The sequence below is a fragment of the Suncus etruscus genome, chromosome 1, assembly GCF_024139225.1.
Source record: "Suncus etruscus isolate mSunEtr1 chromosome 1, mSunEtr1.pri.cur, whole genome shotgun sequence".
Classification (NCBI taxonomy): domain Eukaryota; kingdom Metazoa; phylum Chordata; class Mammalia; order Eulipotyphla; family Soricidae; genus Suncus; species Suncus etruscus.
Window position 1 is genome coordinate 182447950 of NC_064848.1, and position 25531 is coordinate 182473480.

General features: G+C 51.2%; 1 protein-coding gene across 1 annotated transcript in view; it reads right to left on the bottom strand.

Annotated features, from left to right (window-relative positions):
• ABCC3 (ATP binding cassette subfamily C member 3) overlaps nt 1-19575 on the bottom strand; it is a 55537-nt gene extending 35962 nt beyond the window's left edge. Inside the window, exons 1-8 of the mRNA XM_049777502.1 lie at nt 19508-19575; nt 6027-6203; nt 5594-5719; nt 5270-5407; nt 4415-4540; nt 4188-4249; nt 3403-3531; nt 3047-3238 (exon numbers count right to left, since the gene is read on the bottom strand). Coding sequence (XP_049633459.1) covers nt 3047-3238; nt 3403-3531; nt 4188-4249; nt 4415-4540; nt 5270-5407; nt 5594-5719; nt 6027-6203; nt 19508-19552 — 995 coding nt within the window. The 5' untranslated portion in view covers nt 19553-19575. The remainder of the gene's footprint in view (nt 1-3046; nt 3239-3402; nt 3532-4187; nt 4250-4414; nt 4541-5269; nt 5408-5593; nt 5720-6026; nt 6204-19507) is intronic.
• Between the last annotated feature and the right edge of the window lie 5956 nt (nt 19576-25531).

Sequence of the window (25531 nt, forward strand, 5' to 3'; positions counted from 1 at the left end):
AGTTAAGTGAGGCTAGGTTTCACTGGAGTGGCCTGTTCCCTAAATGAGGATCAAGTGCCTTAATAAGTAAAGGAACTGAGTAAAGGCCTGAGTGATAGCATAGTGGGTAGGGTGTTTAACTCACATGTGGCTGACTCAAGTTCAATCCCTGGAATCCCATACTATCCCCTGAGGCTGTGAGGAATGATTCCTGGGTGCAGAGCCAGGAGTTATCCATAAACACCATCAAATGTGATCCAACAACAAAAAAGAAAATGGAATTGGGGTTCATGGAAAGGAGGTGAAGGTAGGAGGGAACATTGAGCACTTGAAAGATGGGATGAGAGGGTGGACATCTCTAAGATGACTAAGTCTCTAAGGTGACCAGCAAAAAGCAGAAACTGGTGGGCATGGAGCATATTTCCTGCAGAGGTTGAGAGGTCAAGAGAGAGAGAGAGAGAGGAGAGAGAGGAGAGAGAGAGAGGAGAGAGAGAGAGAGAGAGAGAGAGAGAGAGAGAGAGAGAGAGAGAGAAAGAGAGAGAGAGAGAGAGAGAGAACACTTGTGGCCATTGGTTATAGTAGCTCCTGGTATTAAATATACAGTTCTTTTGGGGGGGCATACCCAGTGGTACTCAGGGGTTACTCCTCAGAAATCACTCCTGACAGGCTTGGGGGACCATATGAGAATCCGGGAATTTAACCCGGGTCCGTCTTGGATCAGCCATGAGCAAGGCAAACGTCCTACTGCTGTGCTATCACTCTGGCCCTAAATCTACTTTTTGTTTTGTTTTGTTTTGGTTTTTGGGTCACACCCAGCAGCACTCAGGGGGTTACTCCTGGCTCTATGCTCAGATCATACGGGATGCCAGGATTTGAACCACTGTCCTTCTGCATGAAAGGCAAAGGCCTTACCTCCATGCTATCTCTCCAGCCCTTTACTCTACTTTTTTTAAAAATCAGAAACTGAGACACACACACCCCACCCCACCTTGATCCTGGCTCCATGGATGACCTCCAGCTCCATTCGTGGCTAAGTCACTGATGCCACACCACCTTGCCCATTTGCCTCCCAGAAGCCACACACTCTCAGTATCCTCAGGGTACTGCTCCCTGCTGCAGGTTTCTTGCTCTGCTCCTGCCCCTTCTAATCTGTCTTCTGTTCATCCAGTTCCTGTCCTAAGGTCCCAGTGATTCTGGGAACACTTGGCCCAGCTGGTCCTGAAAATATGAGCTCCAGTTCAGCATCTTTGCTACTCTCCCAAACCAGTCCTAAGGCCACCCTTGTCATTCTCTAGTATTGCCCCCCGCTTCTCCAAAATAGTTTCCAAACTCTATCCTGGACTCAAGTCTCATCTTGCCTGGTTGGTACATTTCCATCTGCCACCCTGCTCATCATCTCCCTCTGGGAGAAAGAATTCCTCAACTGTCCTTTCCATGGGGGTATTGAACAAAAGCCCAGTGAAGGAAGAGATAAGGGAAAGGTGAGGTCTAATGTGAAAATTACAATCCAAACTTGGACGCAGATTCCTCCCTCAAGGAATTCACAGCCCAAGCAAGGTATCTGGTGTCTCCTGGCAGGAGGTCTTTGTCAAATGCCAAGTAGAGCCACTTCTAGCCTCACTTCTCCCTCCAAGAAACCTCCCTGCATTCAGAACACCTGAACTGCTGGAATCACACAGCTGTTTTGGGTTTTGTCCTGAGCTGAACTTCACCCTCCATCCTTACCTCAACTAGTCCTTGCTTGATCTTCAAAATCCAAAAGCCTCCCAGTTGGCAAGGGTGTTCTGCCCCTCCCAGGGCTGGTCTACCTGTCCCTGTTTTTCTCACACTTGCTTTGAAAGTTGTTTATATTGGTTTCTCCCACTAGAAACAAGACCATTTCAGGGTCCGGAGAGAGTGCAGTGGGTAGGGTGCTTGCCTTGCCTGTGGGCCAATCTGGGTTCGATCTCTAGCATCCCATATGGTTCCTGGAGCATCACCAGGAGTGATTTTTTTTTTTTTTTTTTTGGTTTTTCGGGCCACACCCGTTAGATGCTCAGGGGTTACTCCTGGCTACGCGCTCAGAAATTGCCCCTGGCTTGGGGGGACCATATGGGACACCGGGGGATCGAACCGTGGTCCTTTCCTTGGCTAGCGCTTGTAAGGCAGACACCTTACCTCTAGCGCCACCTCGCCGGCCCCACCAGGAGTGATTTTTGAGTGTAGGAATAAGCACTGAGCACTGTTGGGTGTGACAAAAAAAATAAAAAGGGAAAAAGAAAAAAGAAAAGAAAAGAATCTAGAGAAAGTCTCTGTGACTATCTCTGTATGGTGCCTGGCACAACTGTGCAAACCCAGGAAACAGGGGGAGGAGACATGGAGACATGGTCACAATGAAAGGGGCAGGCCTGGGTTTTCAGGAGTGTGTGTTGGGTTACACCCAGTGGTGTTGGAGCTATTTCTGACTCTGTGCTTCTGAGTGACCTGCTGCCTCGCTCGAGAATTCTGCCAGAGACCTGAACTGAGGTTGCTGGAATGAGGGAAGCACCTTCCTCCCTGCAATCTCCCTTCAATCCTGAATTGGTTCTTTTTCCTACATGATAATCCTGGGTGCAGACCTGTTGTGTATGTAAACATTTCAATGGGTTACTGACCCTACCCTGATCTGTGATTGTGCCCTACCCTAGGGTGTGACCTGGCATTCTGGTCCTACCATTGGGTGGTACCTGATCCCACCATTCGGTGGTACCTGATTCTGGGGGATAAAAGCAAGGGTCTGTGGAAGGCGGGGGCTTTTTGGCTGGAACTGATGCTGAGGCTTTTGGCTTCAGTCTTGTCCTCTGAATAAACCTGATATTTTCACAACCTGACTGTCTGCTAGCCTTTTACCCGCCGCTTCACCTCAGAACCGCTGGCTGAACAGGGTGGCAGACGAGTGCTCTGAGCGTCCTCCATCCCTCTATCAGTCAACCCCATCAAGGGCTGACTTGCAACAAGCTCTCTTGAGGGGTCAAAAGCCAACCCCTATTTCTCCTTCTGTCTCCCATCCCACCCACCAAAGAGGGGCTGCAGTAGTAGGAGTAGAGACCTGAGCAACTGTGGGTTGACAAAGGTGAGCAGGTCCTGGATCAGCTTGAAGACAATGGTGATGAGGAAGCTGGGGCCATAGGTGATCAGGAGGGCCCGCAGGAAGGATGGTTCTCGGGGCTTGGACAGGGTCCCCATCAGTGCCTCATCCTCCCTGGAAACCGGCTTCCTGGATGCCTCTGCAGCCTTGGGTCTAGTGTGGGCAGAAAGAGGCAGAAATGGACACATGGGTCCCGAGACTCCCCTAGTAGAGGGACTGGTGAAGCTCAGAAGGAGGGGCAAGGGGATCAGAGGGATCTTTTCTACCCCACCCCAACTGGCCAGCTTGCAGGGGTTGGGCCAGGAGGAAGTGCTCACCCAGCCGCCTGCTGTTGTTGCTTCCAGACCTCCAACAGCTTGGGGACTGCATCTTGCGAACTGATGTCCTTGTTCAGAGACCAGAGGTCCTTTTCCTCCAGGGGACGCCGGTAGCCAAGGATGACCATCCTGGTGGGGGAGGTCATTCGTTTTAGGGTCTCCAGAAAGAAGGGCCTCCCTTGGGAAGTGTGGCCACAAGTTCCTTTATAGCCCCAAGGGGTAGGCATAGGCAACTGCCAGACGCTGTCCTCTGCCAGACTTCCGGCCCTTCTCAAATCCCTCCCAGTTGATCGCTCTTAGCCCTGGATATCATATCCAGGCTGGCTGGGCCCAGGGCCAGGTGCCTCCTCCGGGCAGTCAGTTCATGAACGGTCATCCAGGTTCCAGACACAATTCTGGCTCTGAGAGACAGCCAAGGACAGGCTGCAATCCAAGTGCTCAGCCCTGATACTTTCCCTCCAGGCCTGGGCCTACCCCTGTGGCCTCAAGATGCAGGGCTGGCCCATGGCTCTTGGGATGGGAGCTTCCAGTCCAGCAGACAGGTTCCTGGGTTCAGGGGTCTACCGTGTGTGTGTGTGTGTGTGTGTGTGTGTGTGTGTGTGTGTGTGTATGTCTTAAGAGCTGGGGCAGTTGGGTCTTCCATGTATGTGTGTGTGTGTGTGTGTGTGTGTATGTCTTAAGAGCTGGGGCAGTTGGGACCCCTGACCCTGCAGTCCACTCCACTCCCCTTCTTCCTTCTGCCCTGCCCTCTCTTCTTTCCTCAGGCCCAGAGTAGGCCAACTTACTTTGTGAACCACCAGAAAGTCAAGCGGGACAGGAAGCCGGCTCTGTTCTCTGGGCAGGGATTCTAGAAGGTGAGGAAAGGAAGTGGGGGTATAAGGAGGCAGCAGCTTAGAGGAAAGAGGCACCTCTCCAGGACCAGGTAAGGTCAGGAGGACAGTGGATATATCTGCAGGCTGGCAGGGCAGGAATGAGGGAACCCCACCACCATCTTGTTCCTGGGAAGACTCACTGGGTCCATGTTTTTCGGGGAGAATAATGGTGCCTTTTCTCGGAAGCAGGATAGGACAAGGGCCAAGAGCAGCAAGGTGAAGTAAATGTAGAAGGTGGTGAAGCGGAAGGGCTCCGAGATCTGGCCCTGGGAGAGAGGAGAGTGGAAACCCCTGGGCCTGCTGTCCACCCTGAAGCAGAGCACAAGGGCCTCTGGATCTCCTTTTAATGAGAAGAGAAGGGCTAGGGGTATTCCCGGAGGACCCACCCTCCCCAGACATCACAGCCAGCTCTGTGCCATATTCCCCAACCCAAACCTCCCCGAGTTAGGGGCTCCTTTGCTAACCGCATTGCTGTCAAAGAAATATGGTTCATGGGGTTATGCAAATTGCTCAACCACACAAAGAGCAGGTGTTCCCCAGACTGAAGACCGTATTGACTGTCTCTCCATGAGATGGAGAAGAGGGGGGCCCTGCATGGACTGTGAGCCCCCCTGTTTCATACCACGACCCCATCCCTGCCTGCTTCATAGCCCCCATCAGAAAGGTCAGGAACTGAGGAAGATGGAGAGAAGGGGGTGGGGAAAGTCATGGGACTTGTGAGTAAGCATGAACTGTTCCTGCAAATCTGCACATGTGTACTCATGGTGAATATCAGCAGACACTCTGATGGCACTTTGCACATGGCAGGGGGTGGTGTCTTTGGTCTTTTCCTATGACAGCATGAGCCTCAGCACCATGCCCAGACTGTTCTTGGGCACAGAACCAATCACTAGAAAAGGCAGGGGGGAGCCCTCCTACTTCCCTGTGATATGGGTGGTTACCCTGAGGCTACCCAGAGATGGGGCTGGAGCACCAGGCTTCCTCATTCCTCTTACCTCGGCCAGAGCAGAGAGGATTTTAGAGCAGAAAGGAACAATGGCACAGAGCACACATAGGAACCAGAAGATGATGAGCACCCCAGAAGACTGCACCCCCTGCAGACGCTCATACTGGATCAGCACTGTGGCCAGCATCTGTGGATGGGGTTGGGGGTGGAATGGGTGGGCAGAGCAAGCCTGTGGGAACCAGCCAACAGATCTCCTTTCCCACAGGGTGACTGTGCCAGTCCTCATCCCCTTCCCACTACTGTGTCCACCAAGTCCCAAGTCCCCCCTCACATTCCCACCACCCACATGTAGTACCCTGAACCCCATACTGACCATAGTGATGCCCACCACCAAGGGGGTGATAAAGAAGATGGGGGGTGGGGCCCTGCCATGAACCAGGCCATAGAAGGAGTAGAAGAGGTCAGCCCAGGAGATACACCACAGCAGGATGCCCAAAATCTGCCAAGAGGGCACAGTATCAGCTCCTGCATGTTCCCAGGAGGAGGGGGTGTACAGGACGGGGGAACAGCTTATGTTACTGTAACCACCAGCTCCCCTGGGCCCTCACTGGCAGCATCTCTAGGGGAGAGCGAATTGAGTAACCCTGACCTTCTTTAAGTGTGGAAGATCCCACAGGACTGCAGGCCAGCTGGCCAGTGCCCATGAAACCTGAGTGGCAGGTTGGGTAAGCCTTGGGGGACCCATTCCTCTGATGTGATGGCTCTGGGGCCCAGTCACCCCCACAGGGTCCCCGGGAGGCCCTGACCGTCTTGAATCGGGACAGGTGGGAGAGGATGATGTAGCCCCGGCGGTGGTACCGCACGTAGAACAGGTAGCAGGGCAGGAGTGTCCACAGGTAAATGCAGGGGGTCCAGGCCAGCATCGAGTTCTGGAAGCAGGGTGTGAGGTCCAACATGTTATCGTACAGGGACAGATTGGAGTCCTGGGGACAGAGAGGACACTTGGTAATCTGCCTGTCTCCCAGGGTTCTCTTCCTTAGAGCTGTGCCCTCTTGGGAGCAAAAAATGAGCCGGGTTCCCCATAAATTCCCTCTCACTGAAGGATAAGGAAACTAGTCCCATCTGGAGTCTGACAGTGTCCATCCCTGTGGACAGTGAAGCCAATGGCGGGAGGTGCATTTCCGCACATCCACAAGTTCCCGGATGATTGTGTGTGCAGCCCATGGCTCCCCTCTTGGGCCACTAAACTGTGGTCCAACTAAACTCTAGATTTCCTTCCTCCCCTTTTCCTCCTCTTTCCCTTCTGCTTCCTTCCCTTGTTTGGTCTTTGGGTCATACCCACAATGTTTGGGTGTTCCCTTGTGGTGCTTGGGGACTCTGTGGTGCAGAGGATGGAAACGGGGTCTCCCACGTGCAAAGCTTACCCTGTATCTATCACTCTGTCCCCTTTGGATTGATGATTTGCAGGGGTGCAGGGGTGGTTGGGCCATACTTGATGGTGGTTAGGGCTTACTCCTGTCTTGACTCAGAATTCACTCCTGAAGGGCCTTGGGGGACCAACCATATGTGGTGCCAGGGATAGAACCCAAGGTCATTCGTATATGGAAAGTGTTCTACCTGTTCTAGCCTCAAGAAATGATTTTTATTTTATTTTATTTTATTTTATTTTATTTTATTGGTATTTGGGCCACACCCGTTTGACGAGCAGGGGTTACTCCTGGCTATACGTTCAGAAATCATTCCTGGCTTGGGAGGACCATATGGGACGCTGGGGGATTGAACCGTGGTCCGTCCTATGCTAGCGCTTACAAGGCAGACACCTTACCTCTAGCACCACCTTCCCGGCCCAAGAAATGATTTTTATTTCTTTATCGTCTTGCCATGCCAGGATGGAACCCAGACTCACACATGCAAGCCAAGTGCTCTGTCCTTCATCCCCAAGCCATGTCCCCAGCCTAAGGTTTTTATTCTATCAGAGCATCTAATGCACCAGCCACCTGTGCTTTCATACTTTCCCACCAAAAGGTCGGGGACTTTTCCCAAGCCTTTGTTGTCTCTTCTTTCAGAGGGGGAGGCCTTGCTTCCCACACATCCCCATACCCCTTTTATCTTGCTGGGTGGCTGAGTTCAAAGGAGTGGGGTATGAAGACACCTTTATAAATTATAAGCCCAGGTGGCCCTGACTGGATTTGCACAGGACCCTCCTAGTACTATTATGGAAAGTCTAGAGTTTGGGGGAACCACTGAGTCCAGACAAGTCCCTCCCTCCATATCTTGGTTTTTCCACCAAAGAACTTTGCAAAAAGATGGGAGAAAACTGAAATTGAAACATGCATTTTCCTAGGGATTGATTGCTCCCCTATGGCTACTGTTGTAGGCCATTTTTTCTCTTCTCCTGAACAACAATAGATATTTTTCACCCCAAACAGAAACAAGTATCAAGAGAAACCCACTCCCATTCCCAACTATCTATCAAGAAGCTAGGTGAGGAAACTAGAAAGCCAGTGGGAGGGTGTTTGCCTTATACATGGCTGACCTGGGTTCGATCTTCAGCACCCCTGAGCACAGAAGGAGGTGTAACTCCTGATCCTGGGTATGAGCCAACACCCCCTCCCCCAAAGAAAACCCTGCGTCTAACTATCCCATTACATAAGTATCATTTTGATTTTTCTAATTCATTTATTAGAGGAGGATTGGGCCACATCCATAAGGGCTCATTGACAATCTGTGATCTGTACTCAGAAGCTATTCTTGGTGGTCAGCTCTATGCAAGGTAATTGTCTCAACCCTTATACTACTTCTCTGGCCCCAATGTTTTTGAGGGGAAGCTTACACCTGGTGGTGCTCAGAGATTACTCCTAGCTTTTCACTCAAAGATCTCTCTTGATGGGGCTTGGGGGACCATATGTGGTGCAGGGGATCAAAATAAGGTTGGCTGCATGCAAGGCAACAGCTGTACTTGCTGTACTATCACTCCAGGTCCTGGCCTCCAACTTCTGCAAATCCATGCATGCACATGATTTTATTTTACTTTTATTTATTTTTGTTTTTTGGGCCACACCTGGGGACACTCATGGGTTACTTGTGGCTTTGCACTCAGAAATCGCTCCTGGCTCGGGAGACCATATGGGATGCTGTGATCTAACCCAGGCCTGTCCTAGGTCAGCCGTGTCAATGCAAATGCCCTACTGCTGTGCTATCGCTCCGGCCCCAACATGCAACATGATTTTTTTTTTTTTTGGTTTTTCAGACCACACCCGTTTGATGCTCAGGGGTTACTCTTGGTTAAGCACTCAGAAATTGCCCCTGGCTTGGGGGGACCATATGGGATGCCAGGGGATCGAACCGCGGTCCTTCCTTGGCTAGCGCTTGCAAGGCAGACACCTTACTTCTAGCGCCACCTCGCCAGTCCCACATGCACATGATTTTAAAGTCAATATGAAAAAGAAAATGATTCCTTGCCTCGTCACTCCTCCCTGGCTCCACTTTCCAGAGGTACAGATGTTCCCATATGCTCACTTTGTCCCTGTTTCTACTCCCATGTTTTTGAGCAATTCGCTTTTACTATGATTTAATTCTCCGTGATCAGATGGCTATATTTCCTTCTCTTTGAAAATGGGAACTTGTCTCTGTTTGATCCTCATCCCTCCATCTGGCTTTTCTCAGCCTTTGAGTGAAGACACATCACAGACTTTGGCTAAGTAAACAAATATTCAGAGTTTATACGTTTTCTTTTTATTGGAATACATATTTTTTTTTACCACAAAGTTAGCTGAAATGTTCCTCCACCCCAGGTGAATAAACCAAAAATAGTTTTGGTGGGGGAGGCCTCACTTGGCTCTGTGCACAGGGACCACTTCTGTGCTATGGTGGTACTGGGATACGAACCATAGGCATGCCTGGATTCAATCCATTGGTCAAGGAGTCAGTCACAGGCTAAACAAACACCTTGAATTTTGTGCTGTCTGTCCTGTCCTCCATTCCAATTTTTTTTTTATGTTATCTGTCAGTAATTATTTCCCAATTCACCCACAGAACTCAGAAGCTCTGCTTCTGGCCACAGTGCAGGTGGTCACTGCAGCTCTACCTTTCCCTGGAGTGCCCTGATCTCTACTCCTCTGGATTTCTGTCTGTAGGTTAGTGCTCAACCCAGCCTTTCCTCCATTCCTAGCTTCCTGCCTATGGTGGATTCAATTTTCTTTTTTTGGTTTTAGGGTCACACTCACAGTGCTCAGGGGTTACTCCTGGCTCTATGCTCAGAAATCGCCCCTGGCAGGCACAGGGGACCATATGGGATGCCGGGATTCGAACCACCGTCCTTCTGCATTAAAGGCAAATGCTTTACCTCCATGCTCTCTCTCCGGCCCCAGGATCCAATTTTCTAAATCTCTCATTCTTGCCCTTAACTTGGTTGGCACGTGCACTTCTTCAATTTCCTAATAAAGGATAGCAAGAAGAATTTTCTTCTGTTTATATGTTTTACTTTTGTTGGTGAGGGTAGGATTTGGGACCCAACTCAATAGTGCTCAGATGTTACTCCTGGAACTGTGCAGGGGTCACTCCTGGCAGTGTTTGGAGGGTCTATATGTGATGCCAGGGATCAAATAGGTGTCGGCTGCACACACAAAAAAAAAATAAAAGCCATAGTCCCTCTACTCTCTGTCTCTGAACCTTAATCTTGATTTATTATTATTGTTATTATTATTATTATTATTATTATTTGGGTTTTGGGGGCCACACCTGGTGATGCTCAGCGGCTACTCCTGCCTATGCACTCAGAAATCACTCCTGCCTTGGGGGACCATATAGGATGCCGGGGGATCGAACTGCTGTCTGTCCTGTGTTAGCCTGCTCAAAGCAAATGCCCTACCACTGTGCCACTGCTCTGGCCCTATTTCTTTATTATTTTTAAACTTTATTGATTGATTGATTGGTTTTTGGGCTATACCCAGAAGCACTCAGGGGTTACTCCTGGCTCTGCACTCAGAAATCGCCTCTGGCAGGCTGGGGGACCATATAGGAAGCCAGGAATCGAAGCAGGTACCTCCCAGGTTGGCAAGGCACCTTACCACTGTGCCATCTCTCTGGCTCCCTGAACCCTATTCTTTTAAAAAAATAAACATGGCAGTCTAAATATGTCTTTGTTCTACTGCCTCAGTTGACTGACTTAGTACTCTTTCTGCCTCTCTGAGTTCAACCGAGTCTCACCCCCTACAGGAAGTCGTTGTGGGTTTACCCAACCCTCTGATAAGAGCTGGCTCCTGTATTAGCCCTTGTGTACTCAACAGTCAATAAGTAAATACTAATTAAAGTAATAAAGGCTCCTTATGTTTCGGTGCTATTTTACTAATGTGATTATTTGCACATTATAGCTGGTTGTTTTTGAACACCTTCTAGAAGTAGAGAGGAAGAATTCTGTTGAGGACTGGTTTGCAAAAGAGAAGAAAGTAAATGAATGACACTCATGAATGAAAGTGGGATTCCAATCTGGTGACTGACACACACACACACACACACACACACACACACACACACACACACTCACACACACACACACTCACGCGCACACACATATACCAGAGAAACAGATGTATGTACTTGTAGAGGCAAGTGGATCCAAGGCTACTTGGGCTGCAAGGAGCTGGGATAGCCCGAGACACCCTTTTGGGTTTTTCCCAGTCCTCTGTCCTGGCCCCGAACCTGTGATCATGTTATCTCTCCTACAGCAAAGAGAGGGAGCTCCTAAGAACAGACATGGCTGACCCAACTCCTTCCTCTTCTCTCCTGCCCATACCCACTGGGCCAGGGAAGAATGAGGAGCCAAAAATGGCCCATACAGTGCATGGCAAATGGCATGGGTGCACTGGATACCAGTTAAACTATGAGGCAGTGTGTACAAGTCAAAGGCAGGAAGGAAGTGGCCACATAAAAACAGAAACCCAGAGAGTCCCACAGAACTGGCTAGCAGAGGGGACAAAGGTCTTCACCTCAATGAACCTCCAGTTCTACATCCCCCAAGAGTGAGTGACAGGAGGAAGGAGAACTCCCTCTGGGAGTAGGATGAGGAGAGGATACTCAGGAAAGCACCTGGACTCAACCAAGACCATGCCTGGAGACAAGGATTAGGTAGGGGTGCTGGGGACCCAGAGTCCTTTCAAGTTTGGATCAATTTCATAGGCAGGACAAACATACTGCAAAGAGGCGGTGGGGGCTGTGAGCTCCCAAAGGGATATTTGATCCTCCTCTACACACACCAGGAGAGCCTGGGCTCGTTTCCTTCAGAGAAGTGGGTGCTGGGCTGAAGTTGGTTTGTGGGCTGGAATGCATGGTTTGCATGTGAGCACCCGCATTACATACCCTCCCAGTTGTCACACACTACATGAATAACTCATTACTATTGGAAGTAACCTAAAAAGGAGGAAAATAAGCAGTGGGCAGTGCCATCCTGGGAGGCAATATCTGTCCTTGTCTCTGGGCTACTGGACCCTGAGGCCATGCAGGGACATCACTGTCATAAACACCATGCCCATGGCTGATCTCTGTCCAACCTCCCTTCCACTCTGTCTGACTCAGTGGACAGCAAAGCTTTCCTGCTCCTGTCCAGTCGTGGGTGCTTCCCATGCTCTCTTCCTCTCCTAGTCACACCTCAGCACTCAGCATAGCCTGCCTAGCTCCCTCCTTGTAGGATTATAGCCCCAAGTCCCAGAAACAAGACAGTGTGTGATGAGATCTAAGCCACACTGTGCTATCATATCACTACTTGGGGGTCTCCATCCCTTCAAGAGTGAAGCGTAGGTCCCCACATTCACTGTCCCTTTCATGCCTTCTGACTCTGTCCCCCACTCACTCTCTCCATCTCACTCCTGCCCATCCTGTGGGCTCAGGATGCTCTGCCCCCTACCAGTTGGCATTTGTTCAGATCCCCTCTTCTCATGGGGGTCCAGTCCAACCTGTTCAGTTCATCCTCAGTTTATCCCCTTCCTGCTTCTCCACCCCTCTGCCTTTGCTGTTCAACTCATAGCTCATAGTCCTTACCACCTTCTAGCAGCCAATATTATTGAATTTTTCCTTTTGTTATTGCCCTTTTCTTTGGGGAGGGCTCCTCCGCAGTGCTTGGGCTCCCAGGGACCACTCCACCAATATTAGACATGACAGCTCACTGATTAGGCCCTGCAATGCCAGCTGCCCAGGCTCATCGTTGTTGGGGGCTGGGGGCATGGGGTTCCAAGGTGAAACTCAAAGCTTCACACAAGCTACACACAGCTGCTCTGCCTAAGACATATCCTCAGCCCCGAAGCATTCCTTATTTTCACTGTCAACAGGCTTCCTCAAGCACCAATGTGCTAGTGAAATTCTATATTCTCTACTGCTAGAACAGGGCCTGGAACATAGAGACCCACAGCACTTACTTGTTGAGGGGCTGGGGATTCTCAGTGGCAGGCCTATGGAATGACGGCACATAGGCGTATGGGTTGTGGCAACGATCAAATTTAAGATCCCGACCTTGCAAGGGCCAGAGAGATAGCACAGTGGTAAGGCATTTGCCTTGAACACAGCCAATCCAGGTGGTTCAAATCTCAGCATCCCATATGGTCCCCCAAGCCTGTCAGGAGTGATTTCTGAGTGCAGAGTCAGGAGTAACCCCTCAGCACCGCTGGGTGTGACCCAGTATATAAAAAAAAGATCTCCTCCTTGCAAGACAGGTACTTGGCCACTGAGCTCTCTACCCCCGGCCCTAATGCTTATTTATTCAACAGATAAATGATGGAGCCCAATGTCTCCATCTCCCTGACACAAAGCCAAGGTCCTTAGCAGCAAAGATGTCTCTGACTCAAAGTCAAGTACAAGGAATAGGGACCCTGACAGTCCTTTCCTGGATCCCTGAGACTTCTTGCCATCCTTCAGAGAGCCCCAAAATCCCATTCCCATTCCAAGAAGCCAGTGCTGGGCCCAAGTTCTGACCCCATGGTTTCCACAGCAACAACTTCCTTAACTAACTGCGACTAACCAGCTGGATGGGGATAATAAGGCTGAAGGTCTGGAACCCAGAATGGACTGTCCACCTGGTGCCTCCTGAGGCTTCAACCCTTATTGCCCCCCACTCCAGGGCACAGGGCAGGTGGGAGCTGGAAGCCTGGAGCCTGCTGCTAGCTTTGGCTAGCCCCAACTCTATCAGGGTCTTTCTGGCACTGCCCTTGGTCCCTCAAAGTCTGGGTCCTAAAACTTGTTGACAAGCACGTTCATGAGTAGAGTAATTACTTCCTTAATCCTGTGTGGTGTGGAAAAGGGATCTACTGACAAGTTCGTTTATCTCAGCAGAAATGGAGGTGTAGAAAGGGCACAAGGCTGATCTGAAGCAGGCACACTGAGGGATGGTGCTGGGGTTGGTGGGGAAAGAGCAGGCTGGCTTCCCAGGACCTGTCAATTGCTCCTTCTGGAAAGAGTCATGGAGTCTCCCTAGGAGTCACCTCAATGACTTGCAAAAACAGCCCTATGCCTGCAAAGTGTCTGGTCCCAGCTTCCTCAGGAAAGCACAGTAGTTAGCTCTAATCCCTGCTCCCAGCTGTTGCCTCTTGGGCACATTCTCAATCCCTGCCAGGGACCCAACATTGCATCTCAACCTGGCGGTGCGGGACCCACAAGCACTCCCCTCACCTCAAACCTCAGGGCTGGGGAGATGACTCAAAGGGCTGGAACTTAGGCTTTGTATGTGGGAGGCCTGGATATGATGCCCACCACCACATGGCCCCTGAGCACTGCTGGGTGTGACTCAAAGACAAAACAAAACAAACATAAAACAGCAACCAAACTGTGCTGTTGGCAGCCAGCTCCTAAAAGACTGTTTTCTTTTTTTTTTTTTTTTTTTTTTTGGTTTTTGGGCCACACCCGGTGATGCTCAGGGGTTACTCCTGGCTATGCGCTAAGAAGTCGCTCCTGGCTTGGGGGACCATATGGGACGCCGGGGGATCGAACCGCGGTCCGTCCTAGGCTAGCGCAGGCAAGGCAGGCACCTTACCTCTAGCGCCACCGCCCGGCCCCAGAAGACTGTTTTCTAAGTAGAGGGAAGGGGTGGCCAGGACAATGATCCCACACCAGCTGGGGTTCAGGGAACCACTAAATCTAGAGTCATTTAGAAGATGAAACCCAATATACCAGGAGCAGCCTAGATGGAGGAGGGTGTCAGTGGACAGAAACACATCCACAACTCATCCCCCCTTTTTTTTTCCCGGTTTTTGGGGTTACACCCGGCAGTGCTCAGGGGTTACTCCTGGCTCTATGCTCAGAAATGGCTCCTGGCAGGCTCGGGGGACTATATGGGATGCCAGGATTCAAACCACTGACCTTCTGCATGCAAGGCAAACACTTTACCTCTATGCTATCTCTCCGGCCCCAACTCATCCCCTCTTAATCTAAGACAGCCCTTCCAGGAAGGGGTGGACATAATCCAGGTTCCTATCCTGCTTCCTGCAGGTTCAGTTCAGGGGGCTCAGCAGGTGCTCCAAAGCCCATTTCCCTGTTGTCTGGGGGCCAATAGGCAGGCTTGAAAGTTCCCTCCCAAATGCCACTTTCCTGACTCACTTCCTTCCCCAAGTCTCTGGTTCCAGGTCCAAGGTCTGTGGGGAGCAGCAGGTTTGGACAGGAGCCAACTGGGACCAGAAAAACCAGAACTCAGGGATTAGGGGTACCCAGGGCCAGCCACATGGCCTCTCAACTGGGATTCTGGGAGAAGATGGAAGGGGCCCTGGTCAACCCCTGGCAGGAAGGACTGACTGAGCTCCTGAGTGGGGAGTTCTGGTGCCTACTTCCCACCCTATTTTCACCTGTATGCCCACAGCCCAGTGGGCACATGTTCTTTATAATCCACTGAGATCAGAGCCTGTCATTCACATTCACATTCTAGTGGCCAGTGCTCTTGTGTTGGGGAACCAGGCAGGGCAAAGCTGGGAGAACCCTGATACAGGGATTTCCCAAGTTTGGGCCTGAGGCTCAACCTCTCAGAATCAACTAAGACCTCAAGGGGGCTCCTAAATCCCTGAAGCTCAGCTGGAACCCAGTAAGGGTGAGAGATTTGTCCAAGTCACACAGCTGGAGAGTGTCAGAATGGGGTTGGCTGGAGCAAAAAAGAGGTAGCTAAGTGCTAGGGGGAGATGAGGACTGGGGCTTGGTTGTTCACTGGGACAGGGAAGGTGTTAGAATCTGTTTAGTGGGAGATGCACAGAAGATCTTTAGCAAAGAATGCTTTCTGTAAAAGGCCTGTCACTGGAGAGAAAAGGAGAGCTGAAAGCCACAGGGAAGGAGCAAACATCTCCCTCAGCCACATCTTCCCTCTTCCCAGATTTTCAGGTGGTTTCCACCATAACTTGAAGACCCCTCAACCAAGCAGTTACTAGTCATGTACTTGCACACCTCTGTGGTAGAGAGCTCACCCTTGTTCAGTGGTCAGGGCCTTTGGACAGCTCCAGGTTACAGAGCCAGGGTTAGGCTCAGGCTTCCAATCACAGCTCCTTGCAAGGAGCTGATGACCTACCCAGAACTGTCCATAAAGCCTGACCTTCTGGGCAGCAGAGCAGCAGAGAATTGAGACTTCTATGCTTCCAAGTCCTCTGACCTCCCTAGAACTAGCAATTTGGTTACAGTTCATTTCTCTGGAATTTATTTTGATAAACTCTCCCAAGGCATGCTTAAGTTTTGTGGGCAGGCCCCCAGTGGTCAAAGGGGAGAGTCCAAGACAGGAGTGTTTACTCAATGCATGGTGAGTGTGAGTGAGTGTACGACTTCCATGCACGTCAGTGTTGTGAGTGTGGATGCATGGTGTGGATATGTAAGAGTCTGGTATCAGTGAGTGCACGTCAGCATATTGTGTGTGCAAGGATATGGTGCATGTGAGTACGAGAGTGTGAGTGAATAGGTGCATGTGAGTGCATAGGTGTGTGTGAATGCTAAAGCACATGCAGTTCAGAAATGTGTGTGCACATGCCATGGGATCAGGGATCCTCTTAGACTGAGCTGGTGCTGAAGTTAATGAATTGATTCACAGAATGCCCAGGAAACAGGATCCTGGGTTACAGTCTTTCTTCTTTTTCCTTCCTTCCTTCCTTCCTTCCTTCCTTCCTTCCTTCCTTCCTTCCTTCCTTCCTTCCTTCCTTCCTTCCTTCCTTCCTTCCTTCCTTCCTTCCTTTCTTTCTTCTTCTTTCTTCTTTCTTTCCCTTCCTTCCTTCCTTCCTTCCTTCCTTCCTTCCTTCCTTCCTTCCTTCCTTCCTTCCTTCCTTCCTTCCTTCCTTCCTTCCTTCCTTCCATCCATCCATCCATGCTGGGGTTGGGTTGGGGAAGGGGGGCATTCGTGATGCTGAGAGCCTACATGCAAAGCAAAGACTCTATCCCTTTGAGTCATTTTTCTTCCTCTAGCTAACATCCCTTTCTTTTCCCATGACCCATTATGAGTTTTTAGTTCTCAGAATCATTTCACATTGCCTGTCTCATTTGATTTCCACAACAATCTTGGGAGATGGGTAAGAGAGGATTATTTTCCCATCTCCTGAGTTATGAGACTGAAATTGTGAAGACAATTTGGGAGAGTAAATAAGTGGCTCAGAGGGCTGAGCATATATACTCCCTGCCCTGATTTCAACTCCAGCGTTTCTTTCTACAGGGTCACCCACAGCCCCTAGCATGCAAGGCCCCTGAGCTGGTTGATATACCTGACTTATTTCCAATGCAAATGAGATGTAAGTAGCATGCCCAAGCACACACTTTTTTTTTTTTTTTTTTAAGCACACACTTTTGATGTAAACCTTCCTTCCTTCTGGTTTGAGCTCTCAGTCTTGTCCTCTGCCCACCCCATCCCCTCACCAACACAGCTGGGTGTAGCCTGAAACAGCTTCCAAGAGTCAAGAAGATTATGTGGGAGAAGGCAGAGGGTGTTTAGACATGGGGGGGGGGGCAGAACAGCTGGCTTCTGGGTCATTTTGGGAAATGCAGGCACATTACTCATGGGTCTCTCTTGGCCCTGAGGGGCCCTTGAAGTCTCAGCAAAGGAACACACAAAAAAAACAGTACCACTGGCAGTGCCCATTCGGGCAATGGTGAGGCTAAAACTGGCTGCCAGGCATCCTGCATCCCAGTCCAGCACTCTGCAACTGATGGAGTGAAACTGTCCAGTTTCCCTAAGGTTCCCCAGCACCACCATGAGGGGCTAGACCAGCCATTCCCCTCTCCATCATCCTAGAATTCCACAATATCATGGAAAGGGTAGGGGGAGAGGGCAATATCTGTATGATCTAAGCTGAACAAGCAGGGCACCCTGAGTCCCCAGTTCCATATTCTTGGGGGCTGTTCTAACTGCCTAAACTCACAGGGTGGAGCCAGATCAAAGCACATTGGTAGGGTGTTTATCTTGCATGTGCCTGACCTGGAATAACCTGGGTTTAATCCCCAGCATCCCATATGGTCCCCTGAGCCTGCCAGGAGTGATTTCTGAGTGTAGAGCCAGAAGTAGCCCCTGAGCGCTGCCCCCCAAAACTCACAGGGTTAACTATCCAGGAGAAACAAAAGACCCTTGCCCTCAAGGCTGAAACATAAATGGCTCTTTGACTCCAAGTCTTCCTGCCATGTTGACCACTGCCATGCCAGCTAGGCTCAAGAGGGCCAAGAATAGGAGAAGACACTAAGTCCAAGGTGCAGCCTCTGCACTCTGGTGATAAGTGACCTGTCCAGGCTGGATGGTAGTGGAGCTCCTGTGGGATTGGGCAAGAAGGGCAAATGCAAAGAGATGCTACCTTCTCTCCTAAATTCTTTATAGATCAGAGAAAAAAGAAACCCTCCAGGGCCAGAGTGATAATTTAGCAGGTAGGGCACCTGCCTTGCATGTAGCTGACCCAGGTTTGATCCCTGGCATCCCATATGGTCCTCCAGCACTGCCAGGGGTGATCCCTGAGAGCACAGTCAGGACTAAGTCCTGAGCACCACTGGGTATGACCCAACCCTCATCCCCAATGAAGAAAAGAAATCCCCAATGTCCCTTGCTTCAAAAATCCATGTTACCCCATCAGGCATCCAAACATGGCCCACGAGGAGGGTTCCTGAGCACCCATACATACTCCTGTGCTCACCTCTCTAAAGATATGCACACCCACCCTTACACAACATCCTACATCAACCCCAGGAACACCCTACAGAGCATTCACACACCCTGGACAAGTGCTGAGAGACATCCATGAGGGGGACAATCCAGACATTGAGACTCAGCCCCTTTCCCACCTCACTCCGTCCTGTACCCAGCTGTGCAGGGGAAATCCTTGCCACTGGCCTCGTAGAGTTGAAAGCAAAGACACATTGGGGTTTTAAAAACCATAGAAGACTCATGAACTCTTGACTCTGAATGCACTTGGAGTCCACCGGAAGATGTGGTCAAGCAACCGGAAGCTTTATAAAGGTACCTGGCAGGTCTAGGACTGCTAGGGCCTACTTTTCCCCCAGGTCTACTTTTTCCTTCTTTTCTTCTGCTGATGCCTCCCTATACCCCTCCCCAAATTGGGATACACCCAGCTCAGTCCTCCTGGCATAGCTCAGGAGATCCAGTGGTGCTGAAGACTGAACCTGGAGCTCCTATGAGCGAAGCAAGCAGGCCATCCTTTCAAGCCATCTCTCAGTTCTTCTGATTTCTTCTCTTATTGTATGTGTGTGTATTTGCAGGGCAGGATTTGGAGCCAAGCCTGGCTGTGCTCAGGGATCATACGTGGTGGAGCTCAAGTATGCTAAGGTTGAAACCTAGCACCCTATCCCTGTACCATCATCTCTGTGCACCCTCACCCCTCACTTTCTTCTAACTGGACGAACCAGTCTTTTTCTCACTCCAGGTACCCCTGTCCCCATCAGGAAAAAGATAAAAAGGTGAGCAGGGGCACCCTAAAAGCCAGAGGCGGGGTGGGTGCAGAGAGAAGACGGTGGCAGACACTCTGGTTAAGAGTCAAGGTGCAAAGAGGTTAGACTCCAGGAGGGCCCAAGTAAGCCTAGGGCTGGGGGGCTCTGGATCAGAGGGGGAGAGGGACACCTCTTGCAGACAAGTGTGGGTGCTTCCCAGGTCAAGAATCATGGCACCCGTTAGGCTGCAGGCAGCCTGGAATAAAACGGGCCAGGCAGCAAGTAGGAGCACCGTCCTGGCCCGGAAGGTGCTCATTGAGTCTCGAGAAACGCAGTGGGCCCCAGGTTCCTTCCTGCACGTGGCGGCTAGGACCCTGCGGGCTCCTTCCCTGATCGCACCGCCCCCAGCCCGGGGCCGGCCCCTTACCCAGAACCTGGAGCCGAGCTCCCCGGAGCCGCACAGGGCGTCCATGGGGCAGAGGCGGGCGGCGGCGAGCAGCGCGGCGGCGAGGAAGGCGAGCGCGGCCCCGCCAGCCCGGGAACCAACCCGGCGAGCGGCCTCCGCCCCGCGCCCCGCCCCGGCCACGCCCCCTCGGCTCTTGCAGCTGCGCCAGGCGCTCACGTCACCACGTCCTGCGGCCCCTGCCGGCCACGCGGGGAACAGCGCACACAACAGGGCATAGGGGGAAGAGGGCAGGGAGGAGAAGGCAGGGTGACAGCGAGCAGAAGTGGGCAGGGCAGAGAGCACGGGGCACGGCAGGGGTGCATGCAATTCAAGGAGCAGAGCAGGGGCAGCAAGCAGGGGTCAGGATTTTAGGGCTGCTGAGGGCCAGGGCCAGGGCCAGGAGGAGACATGGTAGGAGGGATGGGTTGGGGAGGCAGGTAAGGATCTTCCACAGCAGCTGCTGGGCATGAGAGATGCCCCCCACATATTAGGCGGCCTCCTCACCTTCCCTTCCAGTGGGCTAAGAAGGAGCTGAGCTAGGAATAGTGACATCCCATCCACCCCCCCCCCCATGCATTCATGAATTTCACACATCATTTCACGCTCATTTCTGGATCCCAGTTTCTTCATTTGCAACATGGGAAGAACCTGCAATGCCTGAATTGGGGGCCTCCCCCTCCCCTCCACAAGGGTGGCAAATAAGTAAATGGAAGTGTAGGGCGGGCCTAGGTCTGACTTAGGCCTGACCATCTGGGCGAAAACTGGCAGTGTGGCAGGCCCTTGCCTGCTCTCGGTGGGCCTGCACTTGCCCTCCTGGTCCCTGTGGGCCTGCCCTATGCATGCCCTGGGGGAGCTCACCCTTGGGTGAGGCCTCTGCTTTGTGTGTGTGTGTGTGTGTGTGTGTATGTGTGTGTGTGTTGGGTGAGGCCTCTGCGGTGTGTGTGTGTGTGTGTGTGTGTATGTGTGTGTTGGGTGAGGCCTCTGCGGTGTGTGTGTGTGTGTGTGTGTGTGTGTGTGTGTGTGTGTGTGTGTGTGTGTGTGCTGGTGCAGAGGACACCAGGATATATCGCTGGCCCTTAGCTTGCAGGCTCTTCCCACATGATGCCTGCTTCCCACTATCATGGTTTTCTCCTTGGCTGCCTGGTGACAGGTGTGGCAGGTTCCCATGGACAGTACTGGAAACCTTTGCCCCTCGTAGAGCCTGCAGGTCATGGAAGGACAGAGGTCTGGACGGCCATGGACTGTTTTACAGAGATTAGTGTGGCAGGGGATACACGGCAGGTGGCCAAGTCTGCCTGCTCAGCCCTTTGCCCTTCTCCCCTCCCTCCCCTCACCCCTCCCCTGCATCTGGGAGCCCAGGGCTTTACCAGGAGCTCACACTGGGTCACGCTGCATCGGGATTATATTTAGTTGTGAAGCATCTGTCTTCTCTGCCAGGCAGAGAGGTCCCCAGTGTAACTGAGTCACCAGATCCCCCTCCATGCCTGGGGCAATGTGCCGTGGGGCTGCCACCAGCCCTGCCTGTCTCTGGAACTCAGTTCATTTTCTTTCTTTTCTTTCTTTATAGTTTTGGGGGGGGTGGTTCCTCCCAAACAGTACTCAGAAGCCCTGGGGCCACTTCTGGAGATCCTCAATTTGTCGCTGCTCAGACCCATCCATCCATGCAGGAGCTGCCGGCAACCTCAGCAGCACTTAGGGGAGCTTGTGATGTCCATCATCAAACCCACGGCCTCTGGATGCCAGACATTTCGAGTGACCTTCTGACCCAGCGCCTTTTATTTTATTTTATTTTTCTGACTGGGGACCATAGCAGATGCCAGGAATAGAACCTGGGTTGGGCATGTGCAAAGCAAATAATCTATCTACTTGTATTATTGTTATAGCCCTTTTTTAAAATGTAATTAATTAATTAATTAATTAATTTAAAAAATTTTGTTTGTTTTTGGGCCACATCCGGCGGCGCTCAGGGGTTACTCCTGACTCTGCTCAGAAATCACTCCTGGCAGGCACGGGGTACCATATGGGATGCCGAATTCAAACCAACATTGGTCCTCGGTCAGCCACTTGCAAGGCAAACTCCCTATCGCTGTGCTATCTCTCCGGCCCCTTAATTAATTTATTTTCTAATTTAATCCAGGACCTAACCTGGATTCCATACTTGTAATTCACTCCTGGAGGTGCTTGGAGATTCTACTGCCAGGGACTAACTCCAAGCCTCCTGCATATAATGTATGTGCTCAACTTTTTAAGTTCTGTCTCAACCCAGGATTCAGTTTATTTTCCTTTTTATTTTATTTATTTATTTTTGGTTTTTGGGTCACACCTGGCAGTGCTCGGGGTTATTCCTGGCTCTATGCTCAGAAATCGCTCCTGGCAGGCTCAGGGGACCATATGGGATGCCGGGATTCGAATCACTGTCCTTCTGCATGTAAAGTAAAAGCCCTACCTCCATGCTATCTCTCTGGCCCCCTCCTTTTTATTTTTTAATTTTGAGGAGAAAGGGGGCAGAACACCTGGTGGTGCTCAATGCTTATTTTTAGCTCAGAGCTCAGTGATCACTCCTGATGGGGCTTGGGGAACCATACTTGGTGCCAAGGATTAAACTTAGGTCTGTGGGGTTGGAGCCATAGCTCAGTGGTAGGGCATTTGCCTTGCATGCGGCTGACCCAGGACAGACTTCGGTTTGATCCCCCGACATCCCATATGGTCCTCCAAGCCAGGAATGATTTCTGAGTGCATAACCAGGAATAACCCCTGAGCATCACCGGATGTGCCTCCCAAACAAACAAACAACAATCCAGGTCTGTCATGAGCAAGGCCAAAGCCCTCCCTGCTCTACTATTGCTTTGGCCTAAAATTCAGTCTCTTGAGTAACATGGACAAAATATCCTATATGGGAGGATTAGGCTGTACAAAGCAGTGCTGGAACTACTCCTCACTCTGTGTTACTCCTGGTGGTGCTGAGGGGTCCGGTAAGGTGCTGGGGACCAAGCTAGGATCTCTGCATGCAAGATAAGAGCAGAACCCATGTATCATTTCTCCAGTACCCCTTATCCTTGAAGTTTTCATTCAAACCCCACTTACTGAAACCTTCCTGGATGCCCTCCCTCCCCTAATGCCAGCTGGGTATTGTCTTTCTTTCTTTTTTTTTTTTTTTTTGGCTACACCTGGCAGCGCTCAGGGGTTACTCCTGGCTCTATACTCAGAAATCACTCTTGGCAAACAGAAATTGAACCCAGGTTTGTTCTGTGTTGGCCATGTGCAAGGCAAACACCCTACTGCTGTGTTATCTTGCCGACCCCTGGGTATTGTCTTTTGCAGTGCACCCTCATGAGACATTCACACTGTCTCTCCTTCCTCTGTTACAGATTGCTCACCCTTAGGAGAGGAGGGTCCCTTCTAATTTTTCAAAAGTCCTCAGCACTGTCTGCCCGGACAGTACCGGGCAGAAAGACTTCTCAGGAAACTTTTGCAGACCAATTCTGTGACTGTCTAGAAGGAGATCAGAGGGAGCAGAGAGATAGTACAGTAGGTAGGGTGCTTGCCTTGTATGCAGAGACTCGGGTGTAATCACTGGCATCCCATATGGTCCCCCAAAGCTGCTCATGAGTGATATTTTGTTTTGTTTTGGGGCCACACCCAGTGACAGTCAGGAATTACTCCTGGCTATGCGCTCAGAAATTGATCCTGGCTTGGGGGACCATATGGGGGACATTAGGGATCGAATCACGGTTCGTCCTAGGTCAGCCATGTGCAAGGCAAATGCCTTACAGCTACACCACTGCTCCAGCCCCTCATGAGTGATCTTTTAGCACAGGGTGATAGAAAACCCTAAGCACCTCCATATTGTTCCCAAAACAAAATAAAACAATAAATAAAAGGAGATCAGAGGCTATGGGCCTCTGGGGCAGTCCCAGCTATAGAAATTGTCTAATTCACTTTTTATTATTGCATTTTGATAATGGTGGGGACCAGACCCAGGGGCCTCACACATGCAAGCCAAGTGATCCATGTCTCCCAGCCCCCACTTTTTTTGGGGTGCAGGACACACCTGGTGTTGCTCAGGGGTTATTCTTGTCTCTGCATTCAGAAATCAGTACAGGGAACCCTATGGGATGCTGGGAATTGAACCTGAGTCAGTTGTATGCAGGGGGAGTGGGGGAGGGAAAGTAAGTGCCTTCCCTATTGTACTATATTTTCTGCATCAGTGCCCACTTGTGTTTTCAGAACCAAAACGTTTCCAGCTGGAGGTTCCCAGGAGCAGCCATAGAGTCCCCTGAACAGTGTTTGGGCAGAGGGGACAGAACTCCCCCAGTTTTAATGGCTCCAGGCTTATCCTCCCCCTAACCTACTACGACTCAGGCTGAGTAAACAGAGATTGGGGGTGCCTCTCCACTGAGGAAAATCCCCCAGGGAAAGCAGCATTGGGGATTTCCTTGCAGGGAAATGGAAAGATAATTGCCAGGTACAGCTCAGGCAGGAATGACAGGAGAGAGAAAAAGGAAGCCTAGCTAGAGGACTGGAGAAACCCAGGGGCAGGAAATGCCAGGAGAGTCAGAGTCCAAGTCTGGTGGGGGTGACAGACCAGCCACTGTCCCTACTCCCCTCCAGCACACTCCAGCTCCTGCCCTCGGGGCTCCTCAAGGCCTCCAGTATCTCCACCTCCACCATCTCCTGTGGGCAGCTGAGCCAGCCGATTTCCTCTGAAGCCCCACCAGGCCCCTCCGGCTCCTTGGCAAGGCTACCCCTGCACCACCAGCTTGCCCTTGATCTGATTTGGCATGTCTGTGGGCACTGGCTGCTGGGCCTGATGCGGTTTTCAAAGCAAGAAGAATTCATTAGCTCTGCGGGCTGCAGCTAGGGGTTCTCACACATTGACAGAGGCCAAATCGCACCAAACCCCAAACCCCAGTGCTCCTCTGGACCCTGCCCAAGCTGCCTCTTCTTTTGGCCTCTTCTGTTTGTGCACAAGGCACAACAGAGTAGGGAGCCAGCACATACTTAACTCTTTTGGATAGGGGTAGGGGGATGTTGGACCCCATTTTCAGGGCTCATTCCTGACTTTGTGCTCAGGTATCACTCCTGGGGCCGGAATGATAGTATAGTGGGTAGGGCACTTGCCTTGCATGGGGGTTGACCTTGGTTCTATCCTTGGCATCTCATTTGATCTCTTGAGTCCTGTTAGGAGTGGTTTCTGGGTGTGGCCCCAAAATAAAAACAACACAATAGAAAAGGGATAACTCCTGACAGGGTTCTGAGGATTATACCTGTAGTGCTGGGGATTGAACCAGGTCAGTTGTGTTAAAAGCAAGTGCCACAGTGACACCCCCTTTTTTTTGGGGGGGGCCCACACCTGGCGGTGCTCAGGAGTTACTCCTGTCTGTCTGCTCAGAAACAGCTCCTGGCAGGCACACGGGGGACCATATGGGACTCCGGGATTCGAACCAACCACCTTAGGTCCTGGATCGGCTGCTTGCAAGGCAAACACCGCTGTGCTATCTCTCCGGGCCCACAGTGACACTCCTAAGAGTGAATTTTCCATCTGGCAACTGCTATCCTTCACTAGTCCTGATTCCACTGGCCTTAGGCTCAGAGGCATGATCATAAGCACCCTGAGGTATTCCCCTCACTCAGGTAGACCCTTCTTGGGTGTCCTTAGAGCCTGATTCCAAATCCCTGGGGGTTGTACAGAACACCTGTCCACAGAGGGTCCCCTCTCCTTGGTACCTTTTGACAGGCTATAGGCAAGCGCCCTTGGAAAGTGCTTCGTGCTGCCACCTGCTGCCCCGTTGCCCTCACTGCATGCTTGCTGCTATCTGGATTAGTTCAGTTGACCCAGAGACAGGGAGGTCAGAGGGAGCGCCAGGCTGGGTGAGATAGGTTTGGAAAAAGGGTTGATGTTGGACCCGATTGTTTGTAAAATGGGAGAGGTTTGGGTGGGGTAGAGGGAAAGGGCAGCAAAGGACGTGGGGGTGAGAGACAGCGGGCACTCCAGTGCCTGGGAAC